The sequence below is a fragment of the Mytilus edulis genome, chromosome 8, assembly GCF_963676685.1.
Source record: "Mytilus edulis chromosome 8, xbMytEdul2.2, whole genome shotgun sequence".
NCBI classification, from domain to species: Eukaryota; Metazoa; Mollusca; class Bivalvia; order Mytilida; family Mytilidae; genus Mytilus; species Mytilus edulis.
This window is the reverse complement of record NC_092351.1, coordinates 14,193,531-14,212,730: the sequence shown is the minus strand read 5'-3', so window position 1 is coordinate 14,212,730 and position 19,200 is coordinate 14,193,531. Positions and strand designations below refer to the sequence as shown.

The following is a 19,200-nucleotide window of genomic DNA, read 5'->3' as shown; positions in this document are numbered from 1 at the left end:
ATTGAATTTAAAGTCTGTTGACTCAATGACAGGGTGATTTTGTAGTCTAAGATTTGATTGATTGTTGGTTGACTAATGTCCAGTGGCAAATAGTTCATGCATATTTAGGTTGATTGTAGTCTTAGGAATGGAAACCTACATGACATATTATGATACATGTATGTCAATTCTTTCCAAAGGTATTCCTCATCCCAGCCTGAATATGACTGTTTTTTGTTGTTGTGTAAATATAAGCATTAAACAAGTGGAAATATTTAGGATTAACAAGGCATAATCCCTCTATTCCTAGATGTAATCCTTGAAATGAGAAAAGGTAAGAAGTGAAATTAAATTTTTGAACAGGGGTTTGGGTCATTAATGATGTAAGCACATTCGATATATGATACATTTAATTGGCATACAACAGAATGCAATTTTCAAAGTTTAGAATTGCCAAACCATTGTGGAATTTACAAAACTTTGACAGAAGCTTCTTAATAATTTTGATTTTTCTCACTTATTTGTCCATTCTTTTTTTTGATAAATTCACTCAATTTTTGGACAGTCAATATTACACTTTTACACTGATTGCAGCAGGGGCAAGCACGACACAGGAATGCACGGTACCCTTTATTATTTACATAAATTAAAACACATTGTTATTGATAAAAGGCATAAAACGAGGTATTTCAAAATAATATTTTGAAAAATGGTTTAAGCAACAAATAACATGCCATTGATTTAAAAGTTAAAAAAAAATCCTTTTGTTACATTTTATAAATTAAATTCCATTCAGTCCATGATTGTGTTTAATGAAGGGACGATCACACCCTATATTTATACAGTATGTCAGCTACATTAAACAGTGCAAGATTTGATTATATAATTGTAATTAATCATCATCGTCTTTGTTTGTATCTTTGCTTTGTTTTGCCAGTTCTGATTGTTGTGACTGTAAAAACTTCATCACTTCTGGGGACCTCATTAAAGCCTGTAAGACAAAACAAATCATTTACATATATGTGTGTATATATCCAAATACAACAATGTCATAGTAGTAGCAGATTAAAGAATAAATAATTAGCAAACAGTTTGTAATAATGCAACTCAAAAAGATGTGTTCTTTTTACATGAGTTCATCAGGCATGGTTGCCTTTTTTTCATGATGTTACAATAGGAATTTCAGAGGAAAGCAAGACAAGTTGACGTCATAAACAAATTTTGACTAATGAAGAGCTGAGATCAAAAGAACCATACGTTGATTAAATGAAAATAATCAACTGGTCAGGAAAGATAAATCAAGTTAGAATTATACAAAATTAAGTAAACTTAAGTTATCATAAGATGTGTCAAGCTTGCTGTTCTTTTTTAACAATATGGCTTCAGTTATGAGCCAGTTATCAGGATATTCTTCAAAATGGACAATTTCAAATGATTAATGTCACACATGAATGAAAAATCTGATATAAGTCAAATATTATAAAGGAAGCAAATTTCCATAGACTATACATTGCCACTTGTTCATACTTTTACAAAACTCAAACATATAGATGGTGATACCCACTGTTCAGAACTGCGGTGGAGTTATCTCCCCATAGACCTTTAAATAAATTACCAGTTTCTTTTCTGCTAGTACTTCATCTAACACACTGGGATTGAGAAGCTCTGTTGTTCCTCCTTGTATATCACTGTCTTGTTTACTAACTGTAGATTCTGATTTCACCTATAAACATATGCTCCAAAACATTATTATAATGGTGTAAACCAAAACCTGGTTATAACTGAAAATAAAATAGATGCCAGGTGAGCATACCAGATTCCTGGAGTATCTCTAGTTAATGTTAACTGGTATATCAGTGATGGTTTATTTCAGGGTCTTTCTCCATGTATAATAATGGCTAATTCTTTAAGTTTAAATAATTTGAAATAATACAGTCTGAAAAGCAATAATGTAAAATTATGTTCTCTGGTGTACAGTACTAATGATGATTCAAATATGTTTTCAGTTAGTTTTGTTGCACTATAACGCAAATGAAATTGGCGTTATTTATACTATCAATATGTTGCCTATGATTGGAATAAATGGTGGTGGACTATAAGTCTCTATAAAGGGTACTGTCCTACCTGTTGTCTGTGCTTGATACTGGCATGATTTAAAGGAATCATTTTGCCTTTAAATATCCAGTTTTATATATAATGTTATTGTACATAAAAACTGAGATAACAAGGTAAAGTCTTTTGTAACTGTTTGCAAGTTTTGTTAAGGCACTTTCAGATTTTATTTATACACATTTTAAAGTATCAAGGTTACCAGATAAAAGTTATTCCATAATATGGGTATATTGTTGCTTTGAGTGAGTGAGTCAAGGCTCCATGTTGAAGACTATACTTTGACCTATAATGGTTTACTTTTAAAAATTGTGACTTGCATGGAGAGTTGTCTCATTGGCACTCATACAACATCTTCTTATATCTATATAATAAAACTTCTTAATTATAGTCAATCAGAAAGTGACTGCCATCAGATTTGAAAACCCCTTATATGGTATACATATGTTACTCAAATGTAAACTAGAGGCTCTAAAGAGCCTGTGTCGCTCACCTTGGTCTATGTGAATATTAAACAAAGGACGCAGATAGATTCATGACAAAATTGTGTTTGGGTGATAGTAATGTGTTTGTACATCTTACTTTACTGAACATTCTTGCTGTTTACAATTATCTCTATCTAATCTATAATGAACTTGGCCCAGTAGTTTCAGTGGAAAATGTTAGTAAAAATTAACAAATTTTATAAAAATTGTTAAAAATTGACTATAAAGGAAAACAAAATAACTCCTTAGGCATGTTAGGGGGTCAGTTGACCATTTTGGTCATGTTCACTTATTTTTAGGTCTTACTTTGCTATACATTATTGCTGTTTACAGTTTATCTCTATCTATAATAATATTCAAGATAATAACAAACCAGGTGCTCCGCAGGGCGCAGCTTTATACGACCGCAGAGGTCGAACCCTGAACAGTTGGGGCAAGTATGGACAAAACATTCAAGCGTGATACAGCTCTGAATTTGGATTGTGATCAAATTTTTGACATTACATGGTTTTTTTTTACACAAAACAAATGTCAAGATTTTACAAATCAATTAAAGATTTCTTCTTCAAACTTTTTAAATCTAAAATTAAATAGTTGACACAGCATAGGTTTCTGACACAGAATGAATGTGGTCTAATGAACTTAAAAGTTATTTTTGCCTTTGAGCAATTCACTATGCTGTTGAATATTAATCCTCTCAAAAAAATGTTTGAAGAAATTTTCTTTTTATTTATGAAATCTGAAATGAGAAAAATTTAAACCCCCCCCCCCTTTTTTTCACATCCCCTTTTCCCTTTTTCCAAAACTGATATCAATTCAAATTTCTAATGGAGTTTGCAACAATAACTACTCTTTTAAATACATCATAAAATATTAAAATGTAAAATAAAGTGCTTGTTATCACTGAATGGTAAAGATTGGTTGGTAGTAAAAGTGAATATACATTGTTTATTGTATAAAACAATAAAAAAAAATTCATCAGCAACATTTTATATTGGCAAATTTCCAATGAAGTTATTTACATAAAGTTATTGGCAAATAAAAATAGAAAATGACATCATAGTCATGTCTGGCAAATGTCCAACATACATTATCTAAAAACATTTTAGATAAGATAAGGAAAGAAAGCTTCATCAGCAACATTTTATATTGGCAAATTTCCAATGAAGTTATTTACATAAAGTTATTGGCAAATAAAAATAGAAAATGACATCATAGTCATGTCTGGAAAATTTCCAACATATATTATCAACTACTATTCTATACAAAGAAAGATAACTCCAATTGAAAATCAATTGCTATTGCACAATATTGTGCAATTAGATATTTCTTGCTATTGTGCAATACTGTGCAATTGAAAATTTCTTGCTATTGCACAATACTTGATATGGAATCCTGATTTGGACCAACTTGAAAACTGGGCCCATAATCAAAAATCAAAGTACATATTTAGATAAAGCATATCAAATAAGCCCAAGAATTTAATTTTTGTTAAAATCAAACTTAGTTTAATTTTGGACCCTTTGGACCTTAATGTAGACCAATTTGAAAACTGGACCAAAAATTAAGAATCTACATACACAGTTAGATTTGGCATATCAAAGAACCCATTTATTCAATTTTTGATTGAATCAAACAAAGTTTAATTTTGGACCCCCATTTGGACCAACTTGAAAACTAGGCCAATAATTAAAAATCTAAGTACATTTTTAAATTCAGCATATCAAAGAACCCCAAGGATTCAATTTTTGTTAAAATCAAACTAAGTTTAATTTTGGACCCTTTGGACCTTAATGTAGACCAATTTGAAAACGGGACAAAAAATTAAGAATCTACATACATAGTTAGATTTGGCATATCAAAGAACCCCAATTATTCAATTTTTGATGAAATCACACAAAGTTCAATTTTGGACCCTTTGGGCCCCTTATTCCTAAACTGTTAGGACCAAAACTCCCAAAATCAAACCCAATCTTCCTTTTATGGTCATAAACCTTGTGTTTAAATTTCATTGATTTCTATTTACTTATACTAAAGTTATTGTGCGAAAACCAAGAATAATGCTTATTTGGGCCCTTTTTTGGCCCTTAATTCCTAAACTGTTAGAACCAAAACTCTCAAAATCAAACCCAACCTTCCATTTGGGGTCATAAACCTTGTGTCAAAATTTCATAGATTTCTATTCACTTACAGTACACACAGAGAGGATGTAATCTCATACTCTCAACACTGATTCTGGTGTAACACAGTGTCACACTGTGAAACACAGATTTCCCTCCCAAAAAACACCAAGTAATTACTCCCATCTTGGAGGGTTTTATGACCTGTTGATTGCAGGTAAAAGTAATAAAAATCAACAAAGCATGACTGCATGGTCTGACAGTGTCATATAATTACATGTCAACTATTCTCTCACTTCTTCCTATTTCAATCATTTCCTATTTAGTTTTATTTCTGAAAGCTATAAAAAAAAGGTTAATGAAATGATTTAAAAAAAATTATATACAAAAAGTATTTTTAGATTGGAAAATTATTTACATTCTTGCATAATCTCATAATTAAGAATGGCAACTTGATATTTACAATAAGTTGTATTTATAGTCAGTTTAAACATATAAATATTAATATATACATGGTTTAAAAAATAATAGTAATGATACAAAAAAAATGAATAAAATAAAATAATGTAGGTAAATTTCATACATATTATATTTATATAATCTTCATTTATTATTTAAATTTAAAAAAAAGATTTTAATAAATTCAATTAAAATATATGTCTTTATTTTCTATTAATCATACTCCACTTACAGGTGATTATTTGTTTGTTTTAATTATGTTTCTTGGGTATGAAAAACCAACACTGTTAGAACAAATGCTAAATATATTTTTAATAAATAAAGTACGTTGTGCAGGATTCTTTAATAAAATCAGATTATAATATATCTCTGATCAAATTTAACAAATCTCACACTTTTCATAGTTTTTGTGACTGTCCAGGAAACATAAGAAATGTTTATTGTAGTCAACAACTACTGGCACACTTCAAAGGTAAACATAGCAATAAAAATCATGGTGTTGGGAGAAACCACACCAAGGTAATAAACAATTAAGGAGTTTTAGGGAGGAATTACTCCAAGTTTCTCCCAATTTCCTCCCAAGATTTGGAGAGTGTTGCTGGAGTTTCCTGGTGTGACACCAAGTTTTTTCACAGTGTAGGGAGTATGAGATTACATCCTCTCTGTGTAAACTAAAGTTATAGTGCGAAAACCAAGAAAATGCTTATTTGGGTCCTTTTTGGCCCCTTATTCCTAAAATGTTGGGACCAAAACTCCCAAAATCAACCTTCCTTTTGTGGTCATAAACCTTGTGTTAAAATTTCATTGATTTCTATTCACTTTTACTAAAGTTAGAGTGCGAAAACTAAAAGTATTCGGACGACGACGACGACGACGACAACGTGATACCAATATACGACCAAAATTAAAATTTTTGCGGTCGTATAAAAACTGCAAAATTTCCTTAAAATTACCAATTCAGGGGCAGGTTTTTTGAGTTATAAGCTAAAAATTGCATTTTACCCCTATGTTCTATTTTTAGCCATGGTGGCCATCTTGGTTGGTTGGCCTGGTCACCGGACACAATTTTTAAACTAGATACCCCAATGATGATAGTGGCCAAGTTTAGTTCAATTTGGCCCAGTAGTTTCAGAGGAGAAGATTTTTGTGAAAGATAACTAAGATTTATGAAAAATGGTTAAAAATTTACTATAAAGGGCATTAACTCCTAAAGGGGTCAACTGACCATTTCGGTCATGTTGACTAATTTGTAAATCTTACTTTGCTGAACATTTTTGCTGTTTACAGTTTATCTCCATCTATAATAATATTCATGATAATAACCAAAAACAGCAAAATTACTAACCTTAAAATTACCAATTCAGGAGCAGCAACCTAACAACAGGTTGTCCGATTCATCTGAAAATTTCAGGGCAGATAGATCTTGACCTGATAAACAATTTTACTTCATGTCAGATTTGTTCTAAATGCTTTGGTTTTTGAGTTATAAGCCAAAAACTGCATTTTACCCCTATGTTCTATTTTTAGCCATGGCAGCCATCTTGGTTGGTTGGCCAGGACACCGGACACAATTTTTAAACTAAATACCCTAATAATGATTTTGGCCATGTTTGGTTAAATTTGGTCCAGTAGTTACAGAGGAGAAGATTTTTGTAAAAGTTTACAGACGACGGACACCAAGTGATGAGAAAAGCTCACTTGGCCCTTCTGGCCAGGTGAGCTAAAAAGACAGGGATATTACAAGATCATTGCAGTTCACCACCCACTCTATGAGTATGGGTACCATCTTTCTCTAATGAAGACAGATAGCATGTTTATTCAAGCATGTATAGTGTTGCAAGCATGTAGGGTAAACATTTAAAGTTAAGTTCTCCAGGTGAACATATATTTAAAATCATTACTATGATGACTACAGTACCGGTATATTGAATTAATCAGACTCACATATATTTATCTTAATTTTTTGATAAAAAAAGCTGAATATTACCTTCTGTTTCATGTGATCTTTCCCTGAGGAACAATTCTGTTGTGTGTTTTCTGTACTCTTTGGTTCCATTTCAAAGTTACAATACTCACTGCAAATATACCTGTTAAAGACAAAATACTAGATACAGTATGACATTAACAACTTCTACCCTTGAACAAGGCTACAACATTACTGGTATTTTCAAGAAAGCCTATGTCTGATTGACTTTTTTTTGCATTTTTCCATATAAATGTACAAATTATTTTAAATTTCTGTTTGAAATGTTTTTATAACATCATAATATTAAATTCATAATCATTAGAGCCTGATATATTTACTTGTAGCATTAAGCACACCTCTGGGTGCAATATTTTCTCGCTGCATTGAAGACCCATTGGTGGCCTTCAGCTGTTATCTGCTTTTTGTCTTTGGTCGGAACTTTACATGTAGTCTTTATAGACACTTTTTCTAAATTTTCAGATAATGCATTGCACATTTTTAGTCAATGTTAATATTTCTTTACAATATGTGCCCAGTAATGTAAAAGTGTATTTTTTAAATAATGTGTAAACAGTTATCCTGGTTATTTTGTAAATTTTAATTTACTTTTTAAGATCAGAGAATTTCAATTTTGAAATCCAATAGCAAATTGATTTATTTGAATAAGGAGATTTATTCTTTATTTGAGGAACGAACAGATGAACGAACAGATGCACAGACATAATGCTCCAAAGTGGGGCATTAAAAATATTAATTAAAAACACAACCACAAGATTTTGTGTCCTTTTCAACATGTTCTATACTACTTTCGAAAGAGGAAAGGAATAGTGTTGTAGCAATTACCTATACAAGCTCTTTCTTCATCTGATAAAATGAACAATATTTACTTTTTATAAAGATTGATCAACAGGAATTGAACATATACCTGTATACCAAATAAACTGCAAATGGATGTTGACAACATTGTACAATAAATAACATTATAAATCAAATTGACCTTATTACAATTTAACAGAAATACTTAAAAAAACTGACAACTCTATTCAAACTGTACACATGTAAAATATGTTAAGTGCAGAAAATTTACTGTGAATTTTGAGTTTAATATAATTGACCTATATTTCAAACATTTACTACAAAAAAAATTACAAATCATAATTTGATCATAAATTTTTCTTTATAATTTATTACATCACTGATTAAACAAAATTCAATTTATGCAGCGTAACTAAATCAATTAAGCTACAATTTCATATTTACACAGATATTGTAAAGTGGTCTATAAGTCTGCAAAAATTATAATTAAGTCTATAGAAGTAACGTTTAATGTGTAATAAATATCACTTCATTTTTCTATAAGTGAGATGTTACAGTTAAATTCCGATTTATCAGACAGAAGACTCCACCATAGGACAAAGGTTATTTTGTGCAAACTTTTTCCTTATTTTCTTCTTTGATAAATGAAAAGCTGTTATTGTTTATGGTTCATGTAAAAAGGCATAAATGCACTGCAGTTCAAAGATAATATTCATAATTTCCATTAAATGTAAAACTTTTTTCCAAGCTTATACCCGTTTTGATCCTCAAAGAGAAACTGCACAATCACAGTATTTTGTTGATTTTTTTATTGGTCATATATACTAAACTTCAAAGAGAATAAAAAAAGATTGTAAAATTTAGTAAAATCTCCTTCATTCTGTAATCATTACTAATGGAAATAAATTAAAGAATACAAGTACTATTAAATGTACAAATATTAGCTAGTTTCTAAGGGAAGGGGATTTTACAATTTGAATGCACTGTTTTATATGATGGTAAATTCTAATTAAACCAATTAAATTCAAAACGATTTTCAGGCCAAAGATTTATCTTAAATTCTTTTTTACTCAAATCACTATTCAATAATATTAATAAAACTAATATTTTACAGATCAATAGGCTTTTCATAATTGTTTAACAATTTATTCATCTAGTTTGCTTTCTTTAAAACATCTTCTCCTTTGAAACTGTTGAATCTGTTTCAGCCAAACTTGGGCTAAATGAGTTTCAGAGTAAATACTGTAAATTTTGTATTTCATTTCATTGTATGTCAAACAACATAGCCACTTTGGCTAAAATGGAACATTTTTTATTTTTTCAGTTTATCTTATCATTTGTTATATTCAAAATAATAAATTGTCTTTAATTCAAGTCCATTTTAAAAATACATAAAGAAAACAAGACAAAAACAAGAGGATAAACAAGAGGCTCTCAAGAACCTGAATCCGATCACCTGTAATTTTTTGCTTAAATCCTTCATCAATGATTATTTTTGCTTTTCAATATATGGATTAATGAGTGGCTAAAAAAATTCATTTAAATATTCTATGTACCTATCATATTTTCTTCAAAAGCAAAAAAAGCATTTCATCCCTATGTTCCATTTTAGCCAAAGTGGCTATGTTAGTTGACATACAAGGAAATGAAATACAAAATTTACAGTATTTACTCTGAAACTCATTTAGCCCAAGTTTGGCTGTAATAGATTCAACAGTTTCAAAGGAGATTTTTTTAAAGAAAGCAAACTAGATGAACAAATTGTGAAAAATTGTCTTTAAAGGACAATAACTCCTTAAGGAGTCAATTGACAATTTTGGTAGTATACACTTATTTGTAGATCTTACTTTACTGGACATTTTTTGTTTTCAGTTTATCTTGTCATTTGTTATATTCAAAATAATAACCAAAAACTGTAAAATTTCCTTAAAAATACCAATTGACACAGTGGCAGCCACCCAACAATGGGTTGTTAGATTCATCTGAAAATTTCATGGTTGATAGAACTTGACCTAATGAACAATTTGACTCCCATGTCAGCTTTACGCTAAATGCTTCGGTTTTTGAGTTAAGAGCCAAAAACATTATTATACCAATATGTTTTATTTTTTGCCATGTTTTTTGACAAAACAGAAAATAAAATACAAACTTTATTCTAGATACCCTAAGGATCATTCCGCTTAAGTTTGGTTTGAAATGGTTCAGTAGTTTCAGAGTAGAAGATGTTTGAAATAGTTTACACCGGAGTGACAAAGACAAGTGATGGCAAAGTATGACCACACTTCATTTGGACAGGAATACAAAAAGAAGATATAAATTGGTCACTTCATATTACTTAAATTCAAATCAGGAGTCAGTTTCCTTAAAAAACTTAGGACTACGATTGATTGTAAGTATACTGCATTGTTCATGACTTAAGACCAATCTTTGTCGTAAGTTTTTTTGTGAAACCGACTCCAGGGAGAAAGTAAAACACAATAGATATTTGATAATTTAGTATGTATTTAGAAGTGACAATGAAAAGACCAACCACAATAGACAGAAACACAAACGACAAATTTTAATCAGAAAATTTGTCTTCATCATCAAACATGTCAATTTTTTTTGCTGGAAAAGCAAGTTTGACAAATGTGTGTAAATTTAGAATATATATACCCTGCTTTTGTTTGTGTAATGCAAAAAATTAGCAAAAACCTTCAATTCCACCATATAGTACATGTAAATAGCTTACGCTTAAATACTGAAAGACTTGTAGTATAAATCTGCCAAGGTTATATCACAAAATCAATGTTCTTAAAATTGTTAAGATGAATGATTTCACACAATTTAGGCTTTTTGTAGTTCAACTTTTGTGGTAAGAGGTATAACTTCTTCTTCTTCAAGAAACTCATCCTGAAAGAAATGAAATACATTGATTAAAATAATTTTCTTTTAAACTTAACTACAAATTGACTATAATGAAAAACCCTTTATACTGTATAAATACACTTCAAGTTAACTCTTCAGTTAGACATCTTAGATGCATCACTTCTTATAATTTTATTCAAAATATGAATTACCCCTGAAGATTGATCACCTTACATTGAAACAAGAACTTTTCAAACATAAGCATCATAAAAAGTTTTTAGGTTTTTTTTACTAAATCTCATCTCTTCCCCTTTATGTCCATCAGCAGACAAACAAAAGGTGAATGTAGCAGTATTCTCTCCCAAGGTCTTTTAGCATCATGGTAATGTGATGCTATATTTTTTTAATGTGATGCTATATTTTTTCAATTGATGCTATCTGAATTGGATTTCTTATAGATTATAGTCCCAAGTTCATAGGAGCCTGTAATTTAGTGGTTGTCGTTTGTTGATGTGTTACATATTTGTTTTTTGTTCATTTTTTTGTACATAAATTAGGCTGTTGGTTTTCTCGTTTGAATTGTTTTATATTGGTCATTTCAGGGCCTTTTATAGCTGACTATGTGGTGTGTGCTTTGCTCATTGTTCACTGTTGAAGGCTGTACCGTGACCTATAGTTGTTAATTTCTGTGTCATTTGGTCTATTGTGAAGAGTTGTCTCATTGGCAATCATACCACATCTTCTTTTTTATATACATGTATGTTAAGGATGTGATGCTTTAGTTTTCAGTAACAAGATATATATATATATTTCAAATTTCCATGTTTATCAGAATTTTTCTGACAATTATACTTACTATATCATATATAACTTTTACCATTAGTGAACAGCTAGGACACTTTGCTACATCTTCACCACTTTGTAATTCTTCCTACATGAATCAAACATATATAATGTAACCCTTGTCTTTAGATTTCAGACAGCACAAGCTTTATTTTTTATGTTATATTTTATAACTGTTCAAGACATGTGTAGATTTAAACATATGGTAGTGTTGTTCACTTGTAGACACAAACATAAGTATTTGAAGTGTTGCAGACAGACATTAAATTGGCTAAGTTACACAGAATGAATGTGGTCTAATGAACTTTAAAAAAATTGTTTGCCTTTGAGCAATTCACTATGCTGTTGAATATTCATTATATTAATCCTCTCAAAAAAATGTTTGAAGAAATTTTCTTTTTATTTCTGAAAATCTGAAATGAGAAAAATTTAACCCCCCCCCCCCACAATTTTTTTTTTCACATCCCCCTTTCCTTTATTCCAAAACTGATCTCAATTCAAATTTCTAATGGAGTTTGCAACAATAACTACCCTCATTTAAAAACATCATAAATATTAAAATATAAAAAAGTGCTTGTATAAATCACTGAATGGTAAAGATCGTTTTAATTTATTAGTTGGTAGTAAAAGTGAATATTGCATGTTATATATTGTATATAGCATTGATTTAAGTTGATTCAACTACTATTTTGGACAAAGAAAGATAACTCCAATTTTCAAAGAATATTTCATAAAGCATTGATTTAAGGTGATTCAACAACCATTCTGGACAAAGAAAGATAACTCCAATTTATTGTCTTGAAACTACAATAATCAAGGCTAAAAAATAAACAAAAAAGCTTCATCAGCAACATTTTATATTAGCAAATTTCCAATATACATAATTTAAAAGCAGTTTAGGTGAAATAAACGAAAAAGCTTCATCAGCAACATTTTATATTGCCAAATTTCCAATGAAGTTCATTAAACTAAAGTTATTGGCAAATTTTCACTGGAATTATTAATAATAAAGTTTTTGGCAAATTTCCAATATGCATAATTTTAAAGCAGTTTTGGTGAGATATTCAAATGAATTACAATTTCCAACCTTACACTGCTTTTAAATTATGTTTTGTACTTAAGCAATTGTCCACTAACCTGGAAACCCTTTTCCCCCCTTTTTTGCACCTTATTCCTTAACGGTTTGAGCCATACATGTAACTCCCAAAGACACTTCTTACCATTCCTTTGTGGTACATGTATTCCAATATCCAAAATCTAAATATCAGTGATCTAGAAGGTTTTTTTCACTATGGGGACAGGGCCCCTCAAAAATAAATTCAATGGGCCATTTAAAAAAATAATCGGCAATGTTGTCAAATGAGTGGGCCATTTAAATTGACTTCTGTTAAAAAAAGAAGTATCAGTATATTTTGGCAAAGAGGTGTTAATACTTACCTTTATGATTTTAAATAAAATCATGGATATTGTTCCTGTGATTTTGTAATTTCAATTTCAATGAATATATCATAACTTCTTCCAACCCCAACAATATTTAAGTCAACCTTAATTTACAATGTTTAAACCGGTACTGTTGCCTTGTTCATGTTCATGTTTTTTTTTGTACATTAAATTTGGGTCTTCGTCGATACCATACTTATTCCAGACGTTCCGTATCAGAGGACATTTCAGGCATTTCCTCTGCATTTCTTGTATTATTATTACTTCATAACGGTGACAACAGTATAGAGTACCATTAATCCATAGAACAAAACAACAAATCGCTGAAGTCATGTTAACCAAATGTCAAAACGAGCCAAAGACCAAAAAATGACAAGGACAGTTAAGCGTCTTTTATGGAGACAAAAACTATATTCCTAAAGTTTTTGGGGTTCTTCAATCGAAATAATAACAAGCTAAACTAAAAGAGATTATTATTAGAGTTAAATCTCCTCTGTACTAGCCAAAATTCACAAAGGAGTAGGTTCAGTAAGACCCCTTTTTGGCCCCAAAATTAACAGTTTTACAAAATTGTTAAAATGTAAACCTTTAGTTATTTATTGGACAGTAGAATGCTTCTGCTACATAAATATGGGCTGATTTTGACAATACAATGCACATATATCCGGTACTAGCACCATTAAGTCATGCTAAATTACTGAAATCCTCATAATTCTAGCATTTTAGTTAAATTTTAGACGGTTTTCGTGTAAAACAAAAGTGGCCGCATTTGTGTTCATCCTTAATATTAAAATATAAGTTGTATTTTATGATAATACATAACATATATAAGGGTTGAGGATGAACACGGATGCGGCCACTTTCATTTTTGCCAAAAACCATCTGAAAAGTGACATTTTTCGGCATATTAGGTAGATTTTTCATATTTGAGCTTGAATCGGATCGTTTTTAATGACTAAATCTGTTAAAATCTTTCACATAAACTAATTAATTCAAATAAAATAGACACTTAAGTGTTTAAAAAGTGGTCAAAATCTTTCGTCAGATGAACCTGAAATTTGAGGCCAAAATCGGTCCTTACCGGACCTACTCCTTTAAAGTTGTTTACAAAAAAATATATCATGAATGATGGTTAATTACGTTTTTCGGGTTATCAGTTAGACCGCATGGTTCTATTATGATAGGGAAACATCGGAGACGTCCCAAAAATATATAGGTGCTCCTATTATTGGAGGAACATTACACAGTTGTGTACACATGTGGTAGAGTGTTTAGCATTAATATTTATTTTCTTTTAGAATAATTAATATTAATTAGTAGTTTTATTATATGTTTATTAAGAGTTCATCAATTCTTCTATTCTCTTATATCTTAGTACAGTTCTACTCTATTTTTCTGGTTCATTAGTCAGTCAGTCATGTGTCATATTATCTTGTCTACTATTGGTCACAGTCATTAAGTTCATAGTTTTTGCCACTCTTTTTGATATACCTTGAGAGAAAGCTTTACATGTAGCAGCCATATTTAAATAGTTATATAGTTTAATATTCTGGACACTTATTCCATATGAATCAGGTCAGTTACTAATATTTCTAAGTCTTTAATATTTGCACAGTATTCCTTTAGTTTGAATCTGAGAGAAAATGTATTTTGAATAAGTCAGAATGATTGTGCATGAATGATAGATATTTTATTTTAAAGAAGTATTTTCATGAACTCAGAGAAATAATATATCATAGATATATTAATGATACATGTATTGGTACAATTATTTTATTATTATAAAAGGTCTAAAGCAATGTCTACTGAACATCTTACTTATTGTTTATAAATGCTATGCTGATATAGTTAGTTCATTAGACTTATGTAGGTTATATTTGTATTTTTAACAAGACCAGAATATCTTCATATTCTAGTGATCTGGTGATGTTTCCAAATACGGAGATAAACCTTTGTACCATATACATGGTAAGATCAGTGTTACATGTATTTTTAGTTTACTGTATTGTCTGTGTTTGTCTATTTAATTTTAGTTCAGTATATGTATTGTTTGTGTCTTCTGAATAGTAGTTACCTGTATGTCAATTATTACATGTTAACATTATAGTAAGAAATAGTTCATTCATAAATCTATGAATGAGTAATTCATAAATCTATGAATGAGTAGCGTAACATAATTGGACATAATGTAGCACTTAATCCTGACTTGGTTGATAATTGAGTTTGATTAAATTCATATATTTATAATATATTCACTTAAATCGTATTGGTTGTATTCTTACAGAAAAGAGCTAGTTTATCGTATTTTATACATGTACTTTCCGTTTTATGATTTAGAGTTATATCCCTTTGTACACTGTACTGTCTATGTATTTACGTTTTGTTATTTGTGTACTTTCAGGGTTAATTTTTTTATGTTGTATGAATAAAACATGTTAAACTTGACGAATCCATTTATTCTGTCCAAGAACCCTATTACACACACACATGGCGGCACAGAACACGATCGATAATTCATTTGACGATATCTAAACGTTTCGACTGAAGTGAAAAATATCGTGCGCCATGTGGGCTCTTACATTTAGATTCAGCATATCAAAGGACCCCAAGAATTCAATTTTTGATGAATTCAAATACAGTTCAATTTTGGACCCTTTAGACCTCACTGTGGACCAATTTTATAACCGGGCCCAAATATCATAAATCTGAATACATGGTTAAATTCAGCATATCGAGGAATCCCATATATTCAATTTTTGTTGAAATCAAACAAAGTTTAATTTTGGACCCCGATTTGGACCAACTTGAAAACTGGGCCCATAATCAAAAAACTAAGTACATGTTAAGATTCAGCATATCAAAGAACCCCAAGAATTCAATTTTTGTTAAAATCAAACTGACCTTAATGTAGACCAATTTGAAAACGGGACCAAAAATTAGGAATCTAAATACACGGTTAGATTTGGCATATCAAAGAACCCCAATAATTCATTTTTTGGTGAAATCAAACCAAGTTTTATTTTGGACCCTTTTGGCCCCTAGTTTCTAAACAAAATCAACCCCAACCTTCCTTTTGTGTTCATAAGCCTTATGCTAAAATTTCATAGATTTCTGTTTACTTAAACTAAAGTTATTGTGCGAAAACCAAGAAAAATGCTTATTTGGGCCCTTTTTGGCCCCTAATTCCTAAACTGTTGAGACCATAACTCCCAAAATCAATCCCAACCTTCCTTTTATGGTCATAAACCTTCTGTTTAAATTTCATAGATTTCTATTTACTTTTACTTTAGTTATAGTGTCAAAACCAAATGTCTTCAGACGACGATGACGCCAACATCATACCAAAAAATTTTCCATTTTTGTAGTCCTATAAAAACCACATTTATGTTTATGCAGCTAGACTAGACCCTCATTTTTGTAATATTTTGTATAGATTCTTGGCATGTATCTGAACTTTATTCTCGTGGTCATGTGATATTCTTTGAAAATAAAAGTAAAATTGTCTGAAACGATGGTTCACTGTGAAAATGTCTGAATATAAGAAAATAAAGGGTGGCAGCAAGGACGTATAACTTATATACGTCCTTGGTGGCAGGTAGGTGAAACCTGGTATCTGGAGCGATGAAGCAGCGCATCTATTTTGGACGGGCAAATATCCACTTTTTGATCACAGGCGCTTGGGTCTATGATACAGATTTTTTTTATTTTTTTTGTATTAAAATATTCAATTTTTTATATTTATAATACATATCTATCACTTCTGTGCATGTCTCACCTAGTTTAGAGTGATTTAAGACCCTGAGAAAAAACCCAATTTTACTATCCATACTAAGAAACAAAAAGGCAACTAACTCGACGCCATTTTTCTGCTATCTATAAATAAATAGATAGACCTACCTGGATTCCCCAACGATTTCTCTAGGGAAACGTGCCTTCCTTGCCGTCAGATCGCACACATCGTTGATATTTATCAAATTGGTATTGTTCGTAACATTTTTAGTCAATCTCCAGCATATAATAAAAAGATTTTAACTTTTTTGACTAATTTCAAATTTACGTGCCCGGAAGTTGACTGTTTTTCCCGAACTTTTGTTAAAGGGAAGTAATATTTTCCCGGACTTTTTCGGAACATCTCTCCAAGTACGTATGAATATAATAATTTTTTTTAGTTCCTCTCATAAGTCAATTTTGTGTGAGTATTTGTATATTTATAAATTATCATGAATCAATATACTGAATAAGATGACAGATTCTTTTCCGGCAATTGGAAAGTTGCGCCTTTTTGGTAAAAGTTCGGAAATCATCGTATCACTTTATTATTTTCATACGTACTTGGAGAGATGTTCCGAAAAAGTCCGGGAAAATATTACTTCCCTTTAACAAAAGTTCGGGAAAAACAGTCAACTTCCGGGCACGTAAATTTGAAATTAGTCAAAAAAGTTAAAATCTTTTTATTATATGCTGGAGATGGACTAAAAATGTTACGAACAATACCAATTTAATAAATATCAACGATGTGTGCGATCTGACGGCAATGAAGGCACGTTTCCCTAGAGAAATCATTGGGGAATCCAGGTAGGTCAATCTATTTATTTATAGATAGCAGAAAAATGGCGTTGAGTTAGTTGCCTTTTTGTTTCTTAGTATGGACAAGGACGTATATTATGTTAGTTATACGTCCTTGGTATGGATAGTAAAATTGGTTTTTTTACCTGGGTCGTTTAAATCACTCGAAACTAGGTGAGACATGCACAGAAGTGATAGATATGTATTATAAATATAGAAAATTGAATATTTTAATAAAAAAAAATAAAAAAATCTGTATGATAGCATGATAGACCCATGCGCCTGTGTTTTGATATGGGACAAGGTCTGATGTCCAAAGTCCCCAGCTTGTCTGGCAAAACAGCCGTTGGACATCAGAGTAATCTCGGACTAAGGTAATGCCTGCCTCATATTAGTGAAAACACTTCGATGATATCTATGTTCTTTTTCTTGTTGATGTAAAACAAACATCTCGCTTTCTTCAGTTCTTCTGTTCTTTACCAGCTATTTACCTTTGTTATTTGAAATTTGTCACCACAAGGGCAAGGAAAGTAATATGTTTCTGTGTCTTCGTCGTATTCAAAATCTTCAATTTCAACTTCGTCGTGATATATTGACATTTTGAAGAATATTTACAAAATGTTGCACATGCATTTCTTCAGCCGGAAATGAGTGCACAATTAAAGCATCGGGACCAAATCCGTTCAGTTATGTGTGCGTTCCGGAGATTAAGTACAATCAGGGATTTGTGTAGAACATGTAGAAAGTCCCTGGTAAACCTTATGATATGATCTTATATTTGATATAATATTGAAACTTCATTTTAAGAATATAAAAAGGTATTTCTTCTACTTAAAGTATCAAAGCAGGTTTTGGCAACCATACCATAACAATTATTTTTTTAAATAAATAAACAAATTTATCATCATCAGACAAATCATTAAAATCTACATTATAATTCATAGCTTCGCTATATCATCTTTCTAGACAATATCATTTAGTTTAAACACTGTAAATACTGTGTACATGTACTAGGGTCAGACATAGTTTATTATTTACTTATAATTTTGTCTTTACATTGTTACAAGTATTTATCCATTCAAAGACTAGTAGCTCATATCAAAATATAGAATTCAGGATCATATAAATAATTATGAACAGTTATTGTATGTAAACACTTTAATAATAATATATAGCTTGATATTAAAAAGCAAGGTTGCAAAGTTCTGTCATAAAATAATATAAATATTCTACAAATAATTCATATTTCAAAACGTTATCAAAATATATCCAGCAGTTAAATGTTAAGAAAATTCTATTTAATTAAAATCATTGGTTTTATGAATATATGTATTAAAAAAATCTTCAAAATTTCGAGTTATTAACTTTAAAAAGATATTTAAATTTTCGCACTCATGCTAATAAAACCCCGAGACTAAACATATTATCATGATGCAAATAAGATTCATACCTTTCAAAATAATAACCCTACTGTGAGAAAAAGAAAAGATTTCTACAGTTAAGTGAATAGAGATAAAAACCAGTTATTCAAATAGTGTCCCGTCTTTAACCCCTACAGCTTCAAAATAAC

At 30.4% G+C, this 19,200-nt stretch overlaps 1 protein-coding gene across 2 annotated transcripts; it reads right to left on the bottom strand.

The window, feature by feature from the left end:
- Positions 1 to 596: 596 nt before the first annotated feature.
- LOC139484860 (regulatory factor X-associated protein-like) lies at positions 597 to 18,298 on the bottom strand. Of its 2 annotated transcripts, XR_011655173.1 has the most exons (6): positions 18,122 to 18,298; positions 11,638 to 11,712; positions 10,666 to 10,826; positions 7,140 to 7,239; positions 1,595 to 1,702; positions 597 to 970 (listed from the first exon to the last, which is right to left on the bottom strand). XR_011655173.1 is itself a non-coding variant. In XM_071268864.1 (4 exons), exons 2-4 carry the CDS (start codon positions 7,206 to 7,208, stop codon positions 872 to 874), a joined length of 276 nt encoding a protein of 91 aa, XP_071124965.1. In that variant the 5' UTR covers positions 7,209 to 7,239; positions 10,666 to 10,715; the 3' UTR covers positions 597 to 871. The 2 variants fall into 2 exon arrangements, 1 of the variants encoding a protein (XP_071124965.1); XM_071268864.1 differs by lacking the exons at positions 11,638 to 11,712; positions 18,122 to 18,298 and having other exon boundaries at positions 10,666 to 10,715.
- Between the last annotated feature and the right edge of the window lie 902 nt (positions 18,299 to 19,200).

Excerpts from the sequence above, each read along its gene's own strand:
- LOC139484860 (XM_071268864.1), bottom strand. The coding sequence starts at position 7,208 with ATGGAACCAAAGAGTACAGAAAACACACAACAGAATTGTTCCTCAGGG. Across the intron at positions 1,703-7,139 it reads AAGATCACATGAAACAGAAG|GTGAAATCAGAATCTACAGT; the intron begins GTAATATTCAGC and ends ATATGTTTATAG. Across the intron at positions 971-1,594 it reads TACTAGCAGAAAAGAAACTG|GCTTTAATGAGGTCCCCAGA; the intron begins GTAATTTATTTA and ends TTTGTCTTACAG.